This window comes from Anopheles coustani, chromosome 3 (assembly GCF_943734705.1).
Source record: "Anopheles coustani chromosome 3, idAnoCousDA_361_x.2, whole genome shotgun sequence".
Lineage (NCBI taxonomy): Eukaryota > Metazoa > Arthropoda > Insecta > Diptera > Culicidae > Anopheles > Anopheles coustani.
This window is the reverse complement of record NC_071288.1, coordinates 3971453-3986934: the sequence shown is the minus strand read 5'-3', so window position 1 is coordinate 3986934 and position 15482 is coordinate 3971453. Positions and strand designations below refer to the sequence as shown.

General features: G+C 45.5%; 2 protein-coding genes and 5 non-coding genes across 7 annotated transcripts; 5 read left to right on the top strand and 2 right to left on the bottom strand.

The window, feature by feature from the left end:
- The first annotated feature begins 1199 nt into the window (after positions 1-1199).
- On the top strand, positions 1200-8159 carry LOC131272190 (period circadian protein). Its single transcript, XM_058273846.1, has 6 exons — positions 1200-1309; positions 2076-2539; positions 2759-5664; positions 6512-6916; positions 6997-7590; positions 7662-8159. Exons 1-6 carry the CDS (start codon positions 1200-1202, stop codon positions 7890-7892), a joined length of 4710 nt encoding a protein of 1569 aa, XP_058129829.1. The 3' UTR covers positions 7893-8159.
- Positions 8026-9496, bottom strand: LOC131272191 (N-glycosylase/DNA lyase). Its single transcript, XM_058273847.1, has 3 exons — positions 9333-9496; positions 8798-9262; positions 8026-8735 (listed from the first exon to the last, which is right to left on the bottom strand). Exons 1-3 carry the CDS (start codon positions 9416-9418, stop codon positions 8162-8164), a joined length of 1125 nt encoding a protein of 374 aa, XP_058129830.1. The 5' UTR covers positions 9419-9496; the 3' UTR covers positions 8026-8161.
- A 396-nt stretch (positions 9497-9892) lies between these two features.
- On the top strand, positions 9893-9972 carry Trnal-uag (transfer RNA leucine (anticodon UAG)). Its single transcript has one exon. It is a non-coding gene; the product is annotated as a tRNA-Leu (tRNA).
- Positions 9973-10141: 169 nt separating this feature from the next.
- Trnaa-ugc (transfer RNA alanine (anticodon UGC)) lies at positions 10142-10213 on the bottom strand. The gene has a single exon. It is a non-coding gene; the product is annotated as a tRNA-Ala (tRNA).
- A 317-nt stretch (positions 10214-10530) lies between these two features.
- Trnaa-ugc (transfer RNA alanine (anticodon UGC)) lies at positions 10531-10602 on the top strand. Its single transcript has one exon. It is a non-coding gene; the product is annotated as a tRNA-Ala (tRNA).
- A 699-nt stretch (positions 10603-11301) lies between these two features.
- Trnae-uuc (transfer RNA glutamic acid (anticodon UUC)) lies at positions 11302-11373 on the top strand. The gene has a single exon. It is a non-coding gene; the product is annotated as a tRNA-Glu (tRNA).
- A 350-nt stretch (positions 11374-11723) lies between these two features.
- On the top strand, positions 11724-11796 carry Trnar-acg (transfer RNA arginine (anticodon ACG)). Its single transcript has one exon. It is a non-coding gene; the product is annotated as a tRNA-Arg (tRNA).
- Positions 11797-15482: the final 3686 nt, after the last annotated feature.

Genomic DNA, 15482 nt, shown 5'->3' with positions numbered 1-15482 from the left:
AGCGTCTGAAACGTAGTGCAATTGCAATCTCGATTACGTCCGGCACATGCAGCGACACGTGAGAAGCTTTAGCCGTTGGCTACAATACATCGAGTGCGCGTCGAGTCAAAACACACTTACAGTATCAACACGACCGCGCACAACACCAAGTGCTAGTACGTACGCGAAACACACAGCCGTAAAAACCAGTATCCGAATGAGTTTGCCGGTAGAGTTTACATTTTATATTATTTGCCGTGAAATATCCATGTTGATTTGTGTTCGTTTAGTGATTTGAAAAATGATTTAATTAATGTGATCTAAAGGCAACTATAAAACTGCAAGTGCAATGAATACACTTCTACTATACCCACAATCCCATTTTACTTAAGTTGATCGTGAACAGTGCATCCTGTTAATTCAAAGGATATTAAGGAAACAATATACCTCCAAGTGTTCCAGTGCACAAAATATTCAGAATAATTTTCCTCAAAATGCCTTTCACATTCATCGATCACATTAACTGTAACCGAATACAAGTGCACGTTGGAAGATGGATACATTTACTTGCAATCACATGTTTGTGGCGTGGCTTCGGATCAATGACGTACCAATTCAATACTACTAGACAGTTTTTAAGTGGTTTTGTGTTACGTGCAAAGTGTTCTTCCTAGTAAATTGATTGTACTAGTATGATATGGCGATGGACAAAACATGTTATATGTGCAAGAGTTGACGATAAAGTGAAATGTTGCGTTGTTCAAGGGTCCATGGAGCCTTACAGTTTATGTACTAGTTTTCCGTACATTGTACATAAAGTGAACATAATTCAATATAGTTGGAGATATTAATCACGCAAGAACTGCTTTTTCTTTTCATCCCTCTACTTACTACACGATATGTACTACGTGCATTTCTACGTAGGTCTTTTCTGATAGAATTTTGCAGCAAATAACTGGCATATTCGAAACAGGAAGTTAGTAGCAAACAAACCAGTGAATCCAAACGGGAAAACAAACAAGTTCTGAAGAGAAACCATTTTCACGTGCCATGGGAAAGTCAGCTGCAACCATCGCCAGTAAAGTTCCAGTGAAAATTTATAAGTGAAACAAACTATACGAACCCAGGGTGTCTCCGACTCTACACAGACAAGGTTCAAGCAAAGAAGCCAAAGCAGCGTTACTTGGTCCTAAGTTTAAATAACAAAATAAGAAGATAAAATGTCCGCCACAGGAATGGAAAATTTAGAAGGGGCCGAATCGACGCACAACACCAAGGTGTCGGATTCTGCCTACTCCAACAGTTGCAGCAACAGTCAATCGCAAAGGAGGTAAGTTACGATAAAATTAAATGTTTATACTACCCAGCAGTTTGAAGTCAGTATAGCAAACAAAATCAGTTAAAAATGTGAATTTCTCATTGGCTATTTGATTAACGAACTTTTTAAATAGTCAATTGAATTTAAATCAACCTTGGGAGTTACCTTGCCCCATACATACAGTAACCGTGGCACAAAATGTCAAGTTTCTGTCACAATTGTTGTTTGGTTTGTTGTTGTTTGTTGTGTTTATGCTAAGCATAATTGCGTTAATTTGCATTTCATAATGAAAGAGTACCGCGACATCGTAGTAAAACTGTTTTCGAAAGGTAAGCAACCCAGTGACATTTTCCGGCAGTGGAAACAACTTGGGGTGAAGCGGAATTTCATTTATACCACCATGCGTCGGTACCGGGAGACGGGCTCGAACAATGACCGTGTGAGATCCGGGCGGCCGCGTTCGGCAAGTACGCCAGCAACCATCAAAGTGGTGAGGCAGAGGTTTCGACGAAATATGAACCGCTCGATCCGGAGGACCGCTGCTGACCTGCATGTGTCGATTGAGACTGTTCAAACCATCATTACGAGAGACCTAGGATGCAAGACGTACAAGAAACGCATCTGTACATCTTCGTCGTATAGTGTAAAAGTAATGAAATCTAAACAAAAGCTAGATAAATTCGGTTTGCATACATTTCGCTGCATGGGAATTATCAAAAATATTTGTTGTTGTTTGGTTACCACAGCCTGCTGATGTATTTTATTTTCCTCCCACCAGCGGAAGCTCCAAGTCACGACACAGTGGTAGCAACTCGTCCGGAAGCAGTGGATATGGAGGAAAGGCGTCCACGCAGGCCAGCAGCGTCGCTCCACTGCCCCAACCTACCACCAAGCGCACAAAGGAAAAGGACCGCAAGAAAAAGAAGCTAAAGACAAACACCGAAATCTTGGTTTCGGTCGCCGAACAGCGCAGTGCGGCCTCGAACTTACCCACTGCGGAGGGTGTTGCCGCTGGCAAGAGTGTTGAACAGAAGGACATTCAAGGAAATGAGCCGGAAAATACCGTTGCGGGAACCACATCGAACATCGGATCTAGCTGCGATCGTGGGTCGGCTGCGGGCCAGGCAGGAGCCGGTGGTAATCAACAAGTCGCTCAGGATGGAGATGCAAACTCTCACCATGGGATAGGTTCGGGAGTGTCCACGGGCAACATTGCTGAGGAAATCGGCAACGAGGAAAAAGGTAGTTCTATCTTATTACAAACCATACAAAGCCCATGTTGTTGTTTTTGGAATTGTTCCTGATTCTTTTTTGTAAAAAGCAGTCTAAAAGCCCACTAGCATGCATTCAAGTATTCGGACAAAATTCCAAAGGAATTTATTCTTGTGTTTAATGGCTTTTTTATTTGTGAAAAGACCCTATTGTAATATTCGATATTTTTTATTTTTATCCTCGGTTCAGCTAAAGAAGATGGCAAACAAAAGGTGCAGGAACGCCGGCAAGATGGAAATTCATCGGAAGGCACCGGTCAACAGAAGAAACATGACGCTCAGAACATTCTTGTCGGATCGGGTTCCCTTCCAGCAGGTGTTGCTTCAATCGTTAACTCGATTGCGGCTGGTGGATCTTCCACTTCGCTCGTTAGACTCTCCGAACAACAGAGTCAGAAGCAAGGACAAACCCTCCAAAAGAAGCAACAATCCAAAGTCGAGCAGATGAATGTCGATTCAAATGATCAGCAGCAGCAGCAGCAGCAAATACAACAGCAACAGCAGCAGCAACAACAACAACAAGGAGCGCAGATACAAAAGCAGCAGCCCGCTGGCCATCAGGCACAAACGGCTGATCAGCAACAGGCACAGTCGCAGCAGGAATCCAACACTCCGCGCACGAACAAACCGGACGTGGAAGATGGCTTTTGCTGCGTCATATCGATGCACGACGGGGTGGTACTTTTCACGACCCCTAGCATCACCCACAGTCTGGGCTTCCCAAAGGACATGTGGCTTGGTCGGTCGTTCATCGACTTTGTGCACCCGAAGGATCGGGCAACGTTTGCCAGTCAGATCACGTCCAAGGTGGTCGTGCCGTTGGGCGAATCGAAAAGTGGCCAGAAGGATCAAAAGAATTCACTTTACGTTATGCTGCGCAAGTATCGCGGGCTCAAATCGGCCGGCTTCGGAGTCACGAAGACGTCGGTTAGTTACGAACCGTACCGTTTGGTGTTGACTTTCCGTGAGGCTCCAGCGGAGAACGCGGAGCTAATGAGTGGACGAAGCATTTTGCTGATTATCTCGGCGACGCCGGTCAAGAGTGCTTACAAGGAGGCGAATGAATCACTGTGCGAGCGGGAGCTGAAGTTTAGCACACGCCACACGACATCGGGCGTGTTGAGCTACGTGGATGGGAATTCCGTTGAGTCCATCGGTTACCTACCGCAGGACATTCTTGGGCGGTCTATCATGGAGTTGTACCACCCGGATGATATGTCTATCTTGCGCAACGTTTACGAAACGGTCATGGTGAAGGGACAAACGGCTGGGGCGTCTTTCGTCAGCCAACCGTACCGCTTTCTGGTGAACAACGGATGCTACATCGTGCTCAGCACCGAATGGACGAGCTTCGTAAATCCGTGGTCGAGAGAGCTGGAGTTTGTCATTGGCAACCATCGGATCCTGCAGGGTCCCTCGAGACCGGATGTATTTGATCCGCGGTTCTACTGCCAGGAGCAGCATCAGTTTCCCGACGAGCTGCTCAAGGAAGCCAAGATGATTGAGGAGCAGATCCTACGTCTGCTGAAGGAACCAGTCGCGAAACCCTCAGACATGGTGAAGCAGGAGGTATCGAAGCGTTGCAAGGCACTTGCCTCGTTCATGGAGGAGCTGATGGACGAGGTGGCCCAACCGGAGCTGAAGCTCAACCTACTCAACGAATCGGACTTTACCTTCTCCGAGCGCGACTCGGTGATGCTGGGCGAGATATCGCCTCACCACGAGTATTTCGATAGCAAGAGCTCGTCCGAGACGCCGCCAAGCTACAATCAGTTGAATTATAATGAGAATTTGCAGCGCTTCTTCGATAGCCGGCCGGTGATGAACATCGAGGAGCAGATGAAGATAGATTCGTCCGGCGGGACGAACACGGAGACGATCGATGAGCAAACGCACGCGAGCCCGAACCAGCGAGGTTTTAGTGCCAGCGGTGGCGGAGGGAGCGGTGGGTCGGCCGGGAATTTCAGCTCCGAAAGTAACGCCCAAATGGACAGCACGACCAACACGACGAGCAACACGGGTGGGACGGGCGGAACGGGCAAATCGAGTGGAGGCGGAGGTGGTAGCTTCCAACCGCCGACGCTCACCGAGGAACTGCTGTGCCAGCACAACGAGGATATGCAGAAGGTGATGCTGAAGAAGCATCGGGAAGCGCGAATGGTGGCACGCGGGACGGAAAAGAACAAGAAGGGACCACCGGACAAAGGAGGTTACGGTGGGGCGATGGCACACGGTGTCAAGCGAGGACCATCGCACTCGTGGGAAGGTGATGCGCACAAAGCGGTTAAGCACCAGCACACCGAGGACCCGAACGGGCCATCGTGCAGTTACCAGCTGCAGCAGAAAGGAGGACCGGTGGCGTCACAAGCACTCCAGCAGCAGCTACTGATTCAGCAACAGCAGCAAAAGCAACAGCAGCAGCAGCAAAACCAGCAGAACAAACAGCTCCACCTGCAGCATTACAAACCACAGCAGCAGCAACATCATCACCAGCACCAGCAACATGGACAACAGCATGGTACAATGGTTTCGCAATCGATGCAACTTCAGCCCATGCAGCAACAGCAACCCCAGCAGCAGCAGCAGCAACCGGGACAACAGATTCAAATGTCCCATCAGAGCCAATTTCAAGCGCACGGCGTAGCCGGCTCGTCGTACTTCGCTGAGACGGCCATGTCAGCGCAACTGATGTCCTACAGTACGACCCACACGACGCCCTCTGTCAACGCACCGCAAATGACGTACGTAACCAACGCCGGCGTCGGCTGTTCGAATCGCATCGGCGAACTGTGGCCACCGTTCAGTGTGAGCGCCACGACGACTACCGCGCCCGGCACCGGTCCAGCAAGCGTCATGCCATCGCATAGCATTTTCCCCACCCTATACTACATCCCAGCGGCGGCCACCGTCGCCACCGCACCTACCGCTCCCGCTCCCCAACCAGCCCCCCTCAGCGTGCCATACATGGCGGCCGGCGTAATGTATCCCCATCCCCAGCTGTACCAGCAGTCGCTTCTCTATCCACCCGTTATGTACCACACGATGCCTTACCAACCCCTGCCTCCTCCGTGCGGAATCGAGAACGACTCCCGAATCGTAAGTATGCAGGAGCGACGGAAAAGGAGTTTCTTTAACCAAAACAAAAAAAAGACACATATTCCAGCATCCCTTCTTTGTAAATCACACACCCTTATCCAAGCAGGCCAACCAACCAACAGACCATCACCACAGCATACATCACTAGAGTGTGAGAGAGGGAAGGAACGTTCGGTTCGGTGCGCTTCCTTCTTCTCCTTCTACTCCTCGAAAGCCTTCTGTGTTCTCGATGAACGCCAAGAGGTGCAGAAATGAGGTAAAAACAGTCCTGAGGACGAGCGCTTCCCGCTTTTTTCGATTTGGACACCCCGCACAACACTACTTATAAGGATGCTTAGTACGGGGCTCTCGCAGTTTTACGAAGTAGGAGAGACCCCTTTGATAAGATGGGCGGGAGGAAGATGGAACCATTAATTTCATTGCATTCTTCCTTTTGAATTTCCAAAAAGCGCAGTCTTTTGCGTCGATTTACTCCGATCAGGATAGCATTTAACAGTTGGATATCTTGAACAGTAGTAAATCTGGTTGCCTTTTTACATCCCTTTCAGGATCACATAAGCTCCAAACCATGTTCATCTGCAATGCTTTTCATTGGTCTTGGCTGGTATTTCTGAATTTTCAAGTCGTTGCCTTGTCATTTATAAATCTACAATTTCAGGCAATACAATTTTGTCCTTTTTCCTAAAAAACGAGTATCATAAAGTCGTCCAATTTGTTCAAATCAAATCAAACATTCTATGACTAAGTTGGTTTTCATGTCCCTTGGTATTATGTTATGGGGTTGGATCTCAACTTCACGTCGTTCAAGTAACTAATGATGATTCCGTCGATCATTTATGCACTAAAGACTCATCAGCAACAGCAACAACAGCAGCAACAACAGCAACAACAGCACCAGCAGCAGCAACAACACCAACAACAACAGCAGGAACAACAAAGGCAACAATCCCAAGCAGGCCAACAAAATGGCGGCCCAGGCAATTCGCAATCCATCGGTGGTGGTTTACTCGGTCCCGGGCAGCCTTCCGGCAACAACGGGCAACAACCGGCACAACCGGTCGAAGGACAAGGTACATCCGGTTATGGTGCCACGAAACAGCTGCCCGTATACATGACGGTGCCACCATCGGCCGGAAGTGGTTCGCTTTCGCAAACACCGTTCCAGCGGCCTTCATCACAAGCGACCTCCGTTAAGGCGGAACCAGGCTCAGCCATGGGAAGCATCGCGTCAGCATCGATCGTTGCCAATCGGGTATGTAATACGAATGAATTTTGTCCCGCTTCTAGGTCATTTTTTATTGAGCTCCCCTTGTCTGCTTGTCTCCCTTGTAGGCATTCTCGGAATCATCGAAAAAGGATCTCACCGATTCGCCGGTCATCTCGAACGTGGACTGCACCGACTGTGGCCTCGATGAGGTACTGGAAAAACATCGCTGTTCGGGCGGTGCTAGTGGCGAAGCCGGAAACCGAAAGACGGGATCCAGAGGCAATAATGCTGCTGGAAAGACGTCGAGTGGAGACGGTGAAGCGAGCGGCAATGCCGTTGGATTGTGCGAATTGAGTGACGACATGGACGAGTCGAGCTTTTCCAGCTTCTACTCGAGTTTCCTCAAGACGGACAACTCATCCGAGGGCCACAGTGCGGCGGAGAAGAAGGAATCGAACGAGATGTGCTGGGAGAGTGGATCGATCGTTGGAGCTAATGGAAGGAAGACTAGAGGGAGCCCGGGAGGTGGATCAGCCGAGGGTGGTGGAGGGGGAGGTTCTACGAATAATGGCGGTGGGCGGGCTAAGCGACGTCCCAATCCGCCATGGTTGGATAATGTCAGTCAGACCAAGGATCTCATTTATCGATATCAGATTAACGAGCGTTCCATCAAGGAGCTACTCGATTCGGACAATGTCAAATTGAAGAAATTCAGTCAGGTAAGACCCGGAAAGCCATAAACAAAGCTGTTGACCGTTATGTCTAACTTTTAACTTTATGCTATTTACAGCCAATTCTCGTCAACGATCAGCTGGGGCAACTATACCTTGATCTCGAACTGGAAGGTCTCTCGGCAAAGCTAACACTTAGCGACGCAACATCCGGCAGTAGCAGCGACGACTGCGACACAAAGGACAAAACCAAAGTAACCAAGCGCAACATGAAGTACAGCAAGCTGGTGATGATCTACGAAGAGAACGCACCGTTTCCTCCTCCGAACCATCCGGAGCCCGAACCGTAGGCGTAATCGTGGACGATGATTTTTCAAACGGCCAAAGCATGCGCCAGTACAGTATTTCAGCTACTTTTTTCTATGACTCATACAAGTTAGAAATCTAAGAATGCAACTTTTTACGTTAGTGCTTAAGAGTTTATCGACGCAGATAGATGTAGGAGAAGAATACTTCTAAAGCAAGTATCCTACAGTATATTCTTTCCTATGGATAGATTAAATATTGTATTTAATTTTTTGAAGATAATAAACTGTAAACACCGTTCGTTTGGTTGTTGTTAATTTTTCCTTGATTTTTTCTTCGTCGTCGATTTATTCTCGATATTCCTTTTCCCGTTGTTTTCCTTGAACTGCCGTAGATCGGAGCAGAATAGGACCGTTTGTGCCCAACCTGCAAATGGGCCGTAGATTTCACGAAATTTGTCCGCCACCAATACGTACTGCCGGTCTGTGACGTTTTTCGTGTCCCCCAACTTAGGGAGGTAGTTTTTGGCGAGCTGAAAAACGTGCGTATCAACCGGAATCGCTTGCAGGTGATTTAGCGACATAAGGCAAATACAGTCGGCCACTTTCGGACCGATGCCCGTCAGTGTTAGCAGCTCCTTGTGGGCCTCCTTGTAGTCCAGGTGGCTGAGCCGTTGAAACCATTCGAGATCGCCCGCGCGGAGGATTTGTTCTGCCGAACGCTGTATGTATTTCGCACGGTAACCAAAGCCCAGCTCGCGAAGCCGTGGTTCAACGGATTCATGAGCGAATGCAGCTACGGATGGGAACGTGTAGTACGCTTTGCCCTCGTAGTCGCAGATTTTATCCCCGTAATTGCTGCACAGCTTTTCCACCATATCGGAGATTCTGAAAGATGTGCAGAATATGATTCATTACCTTTTACATGGAAGTCTTTCTCCTTCGCTTACCTCGCTATATGATTGTTTTGTGAACAAATGAAACTAAACAGGTTTTCCACCGGATCCTGATCGAGCTGCCGGACGGCATAGAATTTATCAGCGCTGTGCGCAAAGTGTGTATGGCACTTTGTCCACTGCTGGTAGTGGTCCTCGAGATTCACATCCAAACGGAAGTAAATTCGCAGCAACTGCTCATAGTAAGAGCTCGGATAAAGTAGTTCACTACCCGTGCCATACTCCACCGGTTCTGCTACTTTAAGACGAACATGAGCAAGATTTCCGCTACCAGTTGGCTTCTTCTTTAGGGGAGAGTTGACCATATCCATGTTCGAACCATTCGGGTACGGTTGTTCCCCAACGATGCGATACTGTAGTTCGTGTTCGGCCTGCCGAAGAATCCATACAATGTTGGCAAAAACACCAATAAATTCAGCCTGGCCTTCTTCCACTCCGTTGGGTTGATGACTTTTCCAGCTAAAAACGTGTTCAAGTGACCATATCAGCATAAATTATATTGAAATAGTTCTCAGTGGAAAACACTTACCGAAAACTTTGACCTCCTAGGAGTGTAGCTTTTAACTGTAACTGATTAAACTCGCATAGCAACGATCTCCAATGTGATGAAGACATCGTTAGGAAAAGCGGCCGCCAATTTAGTATCCACAATATTGTGTTGAAAATATGCAACGCAACTTTATACAATGAACATTCTTCCTAAATTCTCAGTTTTTGAAACAAAACATTTGAACACAAGCAAAATACCGCGTTTGAATACAATAACAATGTAAGCAATGTAACTAGCCGGAAAAGGAGGTAGCTTCATAATTAGTTCACAGTTCAATGATGACATTTGGCATGTAAACCAAGATCACGAAAGGCAGAGATAAGGGCAATCCTTTTTTACGGCCGAGAAATTGTACTCAAACTAATTTGCAACTTTCTTGCTCTTTCATTCCCCATTTCATCATCGAAAGCCAACTATACGAAGGAATTGAAATATTATATTTGACTATTTGAATCACTATTTCTCACTAAAACAACAAACAAATAATAAATTGAATGCTTTTCAATTTAAATTGTGATGGGCTTCCCTCACACTCGGACGGCAGCGTGGCCGAGTGGTCTAAGGCGCTGGTTTTAGGCACCAGTCAGAAATGGCGTGGGTTCGAATCCCACCGCTGTCAAATTGTATTTTGCATCTTTGCATATTAGTTCACTTAGAGTAAAAACAAATACTCATAAGAGTTCCCTTTCCACTCTTTTCTTCGTATTTTAGCACCCAAGTTACCGCGGGAAACATAATATTTTATTTTACCAAAGGTTGTAGATTGTGACAATGTAAAAAAAAATATTTGGAGATACCGGGGATCGAACCCGGGGCCTCTCACATGCAAAGCGAGCGCTCTACCACTGAGCTATATCCCCCTCTTACTTCCCTCCCCACCCAAATAACAGCAGACACTTTTATCAGTTATAGATAAAAATAAGGATTCTATAATAAAAAAAAATAAAAAAAATTATGCCTATTTCAAACTGAAAAAAATGATTATAGTAAATATGATATGATCTATCAGCATCCAAAAGTGTAATGACTATGTTCTAAAGTACTCAATAGTGTGTATGCAGGATTTAGATACTAATAATTAATTTTTTAACAAAAAGTTCTTTGTAAAAGTAGTCGACCAATGACTGTCTAGGTCTGCTTAAGTTAAATAGCCCTCTACACACGCTCCATATCGTCAGGGGATGTAGCTCAGTGGTAGAGCGTTCGCTTTGCATGTGAAAGGCCCCGGGTTCGATCCCCGGCATCTCCAGGAAGTTTTTTTGCCGTACGTTGTTTTGTTTTGTTTTACTCATTCGTTAAGTTTATTAGTCAACAATAATTCAGCAAGTCAATAATCACGTATCCAACTTTTTGGGATTGAACTTAATTAAATGATTTTAATACACGTGCCTCCGGTCTCTACCTGGTGGCACCAAAAGAAGAGCACCGCGATGAGAAATCTTTCATAGTTCCAGTTTGGCGTCGCATCAGAGCGGATCGTTAGCATGTACGGGGTTCCTGAAACTGCTGGAGCTCAAGTCAGATAAATACTATCCGCCGCACATCTCGTGCTGTTTGAGTAATCAAGCGGATCACGAGTTTCGTGCGATCTGACAAACGGAAGGAAATATTCCTTTCGTGACGGCGTGTGAACAGCCATAATTTGACTGTGCACTAGCGAGCTCCTGGCCGCATGTTGGCAGTCAAAATGTGACCCAAACAGTAAATCAGAATAACCACAGAAAATCAGGGCATATGGCCTTAGTAGTCCGGTCCTTATGTCTCCAGATTAGCTTGCGAAGGCCTAGGAAGCTGGATTCAATAGCCGTACTGGAGTATATCCTCGCCGAAGAAGAAGAAGAAATCTTTCAAATCTAATTCTTATTTTTAAGCATACTGTTGTTATAGAAATCAATAGCAAAACTGTTCAAATTTGATTTATAGAAGTTATAACCCACTTACCTGCATGTCCCATATGGTCTAGTGGCTAGGATATCTGGCTTTCACCCAGAAGGCCCGGGTTCGATTCCCGGTATGGGAAAGTTTTTTGGTGCTTTGTTTGTTCGTTATTTGTTTATCCGACAAATATGAACCAATTTTATAGTTCGTGAAGAATATTCTTTTTAACTTCAGTTAGTCCTGAAATAGCTGATTGGTGTTAGCATAAAAAGTTTTTTAACAACATTTAAAAACACCAACAATGTTAAATAGCCAACACTTTAAATAGGCAACAGGCAAATACACCGTTGAATCATTGTAATTTACACTTTCACAATTGATTACACAGAAGAATTACCATGAAGGTTAAAGTGATATAAGAAAACAAGTTACCAATTGTTTCTGTTTTCTCAATAAGGATTTTAACAATCTTTGCAGCCACATCGCCATCACGGTCCTGTGGCGCAATGGATAACGCGTCTGACTACGGATCAGAAGATTCCAGGTTCGACTCCTGGCAGGATCGCGAAAACTTCTTTTTTGGTGATATTTTTTTTTTCTGACGTACAAAATCTTTTTTCTTCACAAAAACACACAAACAAAATCATAGGTCGCATTTATGACTTTGAAACTTTAACTTTGATTGAACTTCAACTAAAACACATTTGTGAAAATAAGTAGTAAACATCTAAAAGACTATCTGTGCTATTAGTTCTCTAACTCACTGCACGGCACTAAACTGGGTTAGTTTCCACAAAACCGCATTGTAAAGTCTCAGATCCATTGTCTCGTTCATATTGAAATCGCATAAATGGATCGTATTTACTTTTTCAACTTTCATAACTACCAAATTTGCCAAACCGCACTATTAAAAGAAAAGCACACACAATTGATAAACTGTACGCATTTAATGCATATTCCATCGATATGGATCTTCCGCAGTCTCCAATATCATTTTCGCATTGTCGAAACTTCGAATAACATCTGTATTCCCTTAATCTTTGATACTCAAATTCAACGCACTGCACCGCCTGTTTTAATATCAACAAAAACACTCCAGTCAACTGCACCGTACATATCACAGTAATTCATTAAATTTTTTCGATTGACATTTCTCCCTGCCCTGCACATTGAAGCTTCCAATGAACTTTGCTAAACTCGATCGATACTTCCAGACAATAGCGTTAACGGTTATTCTCTAAGTAACATAGGATAGCTAGCACAAAAGAGACAACCCTATCTTATCACCCGTTTTGCAAGCGTCGATCAAAAGTGACGCCAGTTATGTTTTTTCCAAGTGTCAAGCTAGTGGGCAGTTGGATTTCAATCTGCGCGTCGGTTTGGGAAATGTTGGTAGATTTGAGTGGATTACAGTGGATTTCTACGCTAATATATAGTTAACCATATGAAATTTTACACGTTAAATGAAAAGCGACTAGCTGATCGTGTTATCTAGGTGTTTTTGTTGTAGTATTTGATGGGGTTCACTTTTCCACTACTTCTGGTAGAAACGCTCGATCGTTCGTCACTCGTCCGGGAGTCCGTGTTGTGCGTGTGTGAAATTTTGTTTCGTTTAAAGCTACAATTTGTTTTGTGTACCTACAAATTACCTTGTATGATCTGCGATCACGAAAACATCAAAGGTTTGTAAGGTTAGTAAGAGTATCATTACTATAGCGTCATAAGACATAACCTTTTCTTTGTCAACAGCGTTATGCCTCATGTTCTCGTTTGGTGTCTTTTAGCTTTCTTCAAAACGAAGCCAACGACAAAGAGCTACTGAAACACACAGGGAAAGATTAAAAAGCTACCAATCACACCTGTTGTCCCGTGGATGTTAATTGCACCCCAGTTTGCGTTCCCTCGATTCTGGGCCAGATGGTGGATGCAACGAAGCCATCCGATGCATTGGCTCGTGCAACGCGTGAAGCTTTTCGATGGGACAAGGCATCGAGTTTTGCTGCATCTGTTAGTGACCTGAAAATCTTACCGCGGGTCATTGCAGTTGCCGGGGCATTGTGTGCCGGACGACAGGTGATAAATGTTTGGAAAAGGGATGAAGACTTGAGTGCCCTCGGGGGACAATTTTTGATCAACCTCCGGTGGATGGAACACGTGAGGATCGATTACTTATAAAAAGATCACTTCGTGGCTGACAATCTGGCTCCAGTTCCATCGTGTGTGGTCTGTGAATGTATGCTTACATTGAAAGCTAACACGAATTTTACGGAAGTCCATCGAAACGGAAAACAGGAGCCACAAAACTGGGGTTGCAGGAAGCAACATCGAGATGAAAGAACTGTTTCCGAGCAGCATGGAAGGATTTATGACGGGTTCTTGCCCACCACAATCTACATCGTGCCCATCGGTTCCCCGGGTGGCTCCTGATAATGAACCACCACATCATCCTTTCGATCCCTCCACCTCCCTTTGCCACTTCCCGTAAAGTGGAATCGTGCGCAATTGATGTTCCCGAGGGATAACACCGTGTCATTGCACCGGTGTTACGAGGTTTCGTCACGTGCCCTTTTGGGTTTATACTTTGCCACCGACGACCGGTAATTGGGGAAGGTAGTTTTAAGGTTCTTTGTTTGCAAGCAATCCTTTTCTTCCTTCCTGCTCAATTGGTCGTTTAGAGTTTAGGCTTTACCGCCAGATCCCCTGGTCCTGTTGCTTAAATATACATTGTTCCCTCTGCTTTCTCTTTGTTTTAGGTGGAGTATTGCGACTAGCGACTTGCAGGATATGTGCCTATAAAAAAAGATAGCCCTGTGTCCGGGTAAGTTCAAGCAATGCTGTTTATAGGGGTTTCTTTTTATTGTGTGTCAAAGCACCAGAATTGGACTTAGGTGAACGAAGGATGAAATGCCGTGTTCCTTTTATTTATGTTGTAAAATCTATGTATACTTTTTCCCTTAAAAAACTGCTTTCGTTTGCAAACATCGTCAACCAGGAAATTGAGGTATAAGATGTTGTGAGGAAATGTATAAGATGTTATTTCTTTCTTTGCTGTGTGTCTTTCTAATGGCCTTACCTTTTCCATATGGTTTGTTAAATTATGTTGTCCTTTCGTTGGTTTATAAATGCTTCCAAATATTATGTTACGTTGTACGATTTGAAAAGTAGGGCAAACCTGAACAAGACAAAATAACTTCTACAAAAAGATGCTCAAGTGTCTATCAATAACGAACCCAAAAGCCCACAACAGGTGCTCTTATGATGGTCCACGGAACGAAACATAGAAGCGAGACTTCTCAACATCAGTCTAGGTCAGCACTGCTCCTCGTCGAAGCAAATGCAGACAAAACGTGAAACTCGAGTGGTTCGAGGTCCTCGACATTGGGTTTGTTTCGGTGGAAACCGAAAACGGTTTCGTGCCGTTCTCTATTCGTTCGCTTTTGCGTTTGAATTGTGCTCCGGATGCCGCTTCCTCCCGTTGGATGCAGTGGCCGCTTTTCCGGTCCCTGCCCACCGTATCATCTTGTCGTACCTTTAAGAAAGGTGTTGGTTTCTGTTTTCTCGGTCAGACGGTCGGTCGTCCTCATCTTGTTAGCGGCACTTTCCTCGCTTCGGATTCCGTGCGTCGTCTGGTTTGTTCGCGAATCAGTTTCTGAACCAGGTGCAGGCAAAGGTATCGGGCCGAGGAAGAAGCGCAAAGGAACCTGTTTCCGTTGGGTTCGATGGCGTTCGAAATCCCTCCCTAGCCATTTGCCCCCTTTATTCCAGCCTTGGTTCTGGAGCTTTTGAAAAAGTTCTTTCGCCCGTAGATCCGTTTGCCATTGCTTGACCTTCTCAACTCGCAGACGGTGGCGCAAGACGGCGTTGTCCTTTCTCGGCTACGGGATGCTCGGAATGCAATCTCCGTACTCTCCTGGACTTGGACGTTTGTGCTAGAGGGACAGGTAATGGACCGGGTGGCGTTCGTGTATCGCTCGACATTTCGAAAATGACATTCGGGACAGTACCATGGCCCTGCACTGCGACAAGAGAGACGAAAAGTTGTATATTTTTTTTCTAGCTTATGGGTGTTACTGTCCTACGGTACGTTTGCTTGGCGTGGGCTAGAATATTATTAAACTCTCAAACTACAGAAGAAGAGAGGTCGCAGACGGTTAAAGAGCTCCAAATTTGTATGCCACGAAGGTGTTTCACTTTGTTGAATGGTGGCGATAAGTATAAGTTGGATCGATAATATTGAATTAATTTTATTCG

Coding starts and splice junctions, on each gene's coding strand:
- LOC131272190 (XM_058273846.1), top strand. CDS start 1,200: ATGTCCGCCACAGGAATGGAAAATTTAGAAGGGGCCGAATCGACGCAC. Junction 2,540..2,758: donor AATCGGCAACGAGGAAAAAG/GTAGTTCTATCT, acceptor TCCTCGGTTCAG/CTAAAGAAGATGGCAAACAA. Junction 6,917..6,996: donor CATCGATCGTTGCCAATCGG/GTATGTAATACG, acceptor TCTCCCTTGTAG/GCATTCTCGGAATCATCGAA.
- LOC131272191 (XM_058273847.1), bottom strand. CDS start 9,418: ATGTCTTCATCACATTGGAGATCGTTGCTATGCGAGTTTAATCAGTTA. Junction 9,263..9,332: donor CTAGGAGGTCAAAGTTTTCG/GTAAGTGTTTTC, acceptor ACACGTTTTTAG/CTGGAAAAGTCATCAACCCA. Junction 8,736..8,797: donor CAAAACAATCATATAGCGAG/GTAAGCGAAGGA, acceptor CACATCTTTCAG/AATCTCCGATATGGTGGAAA.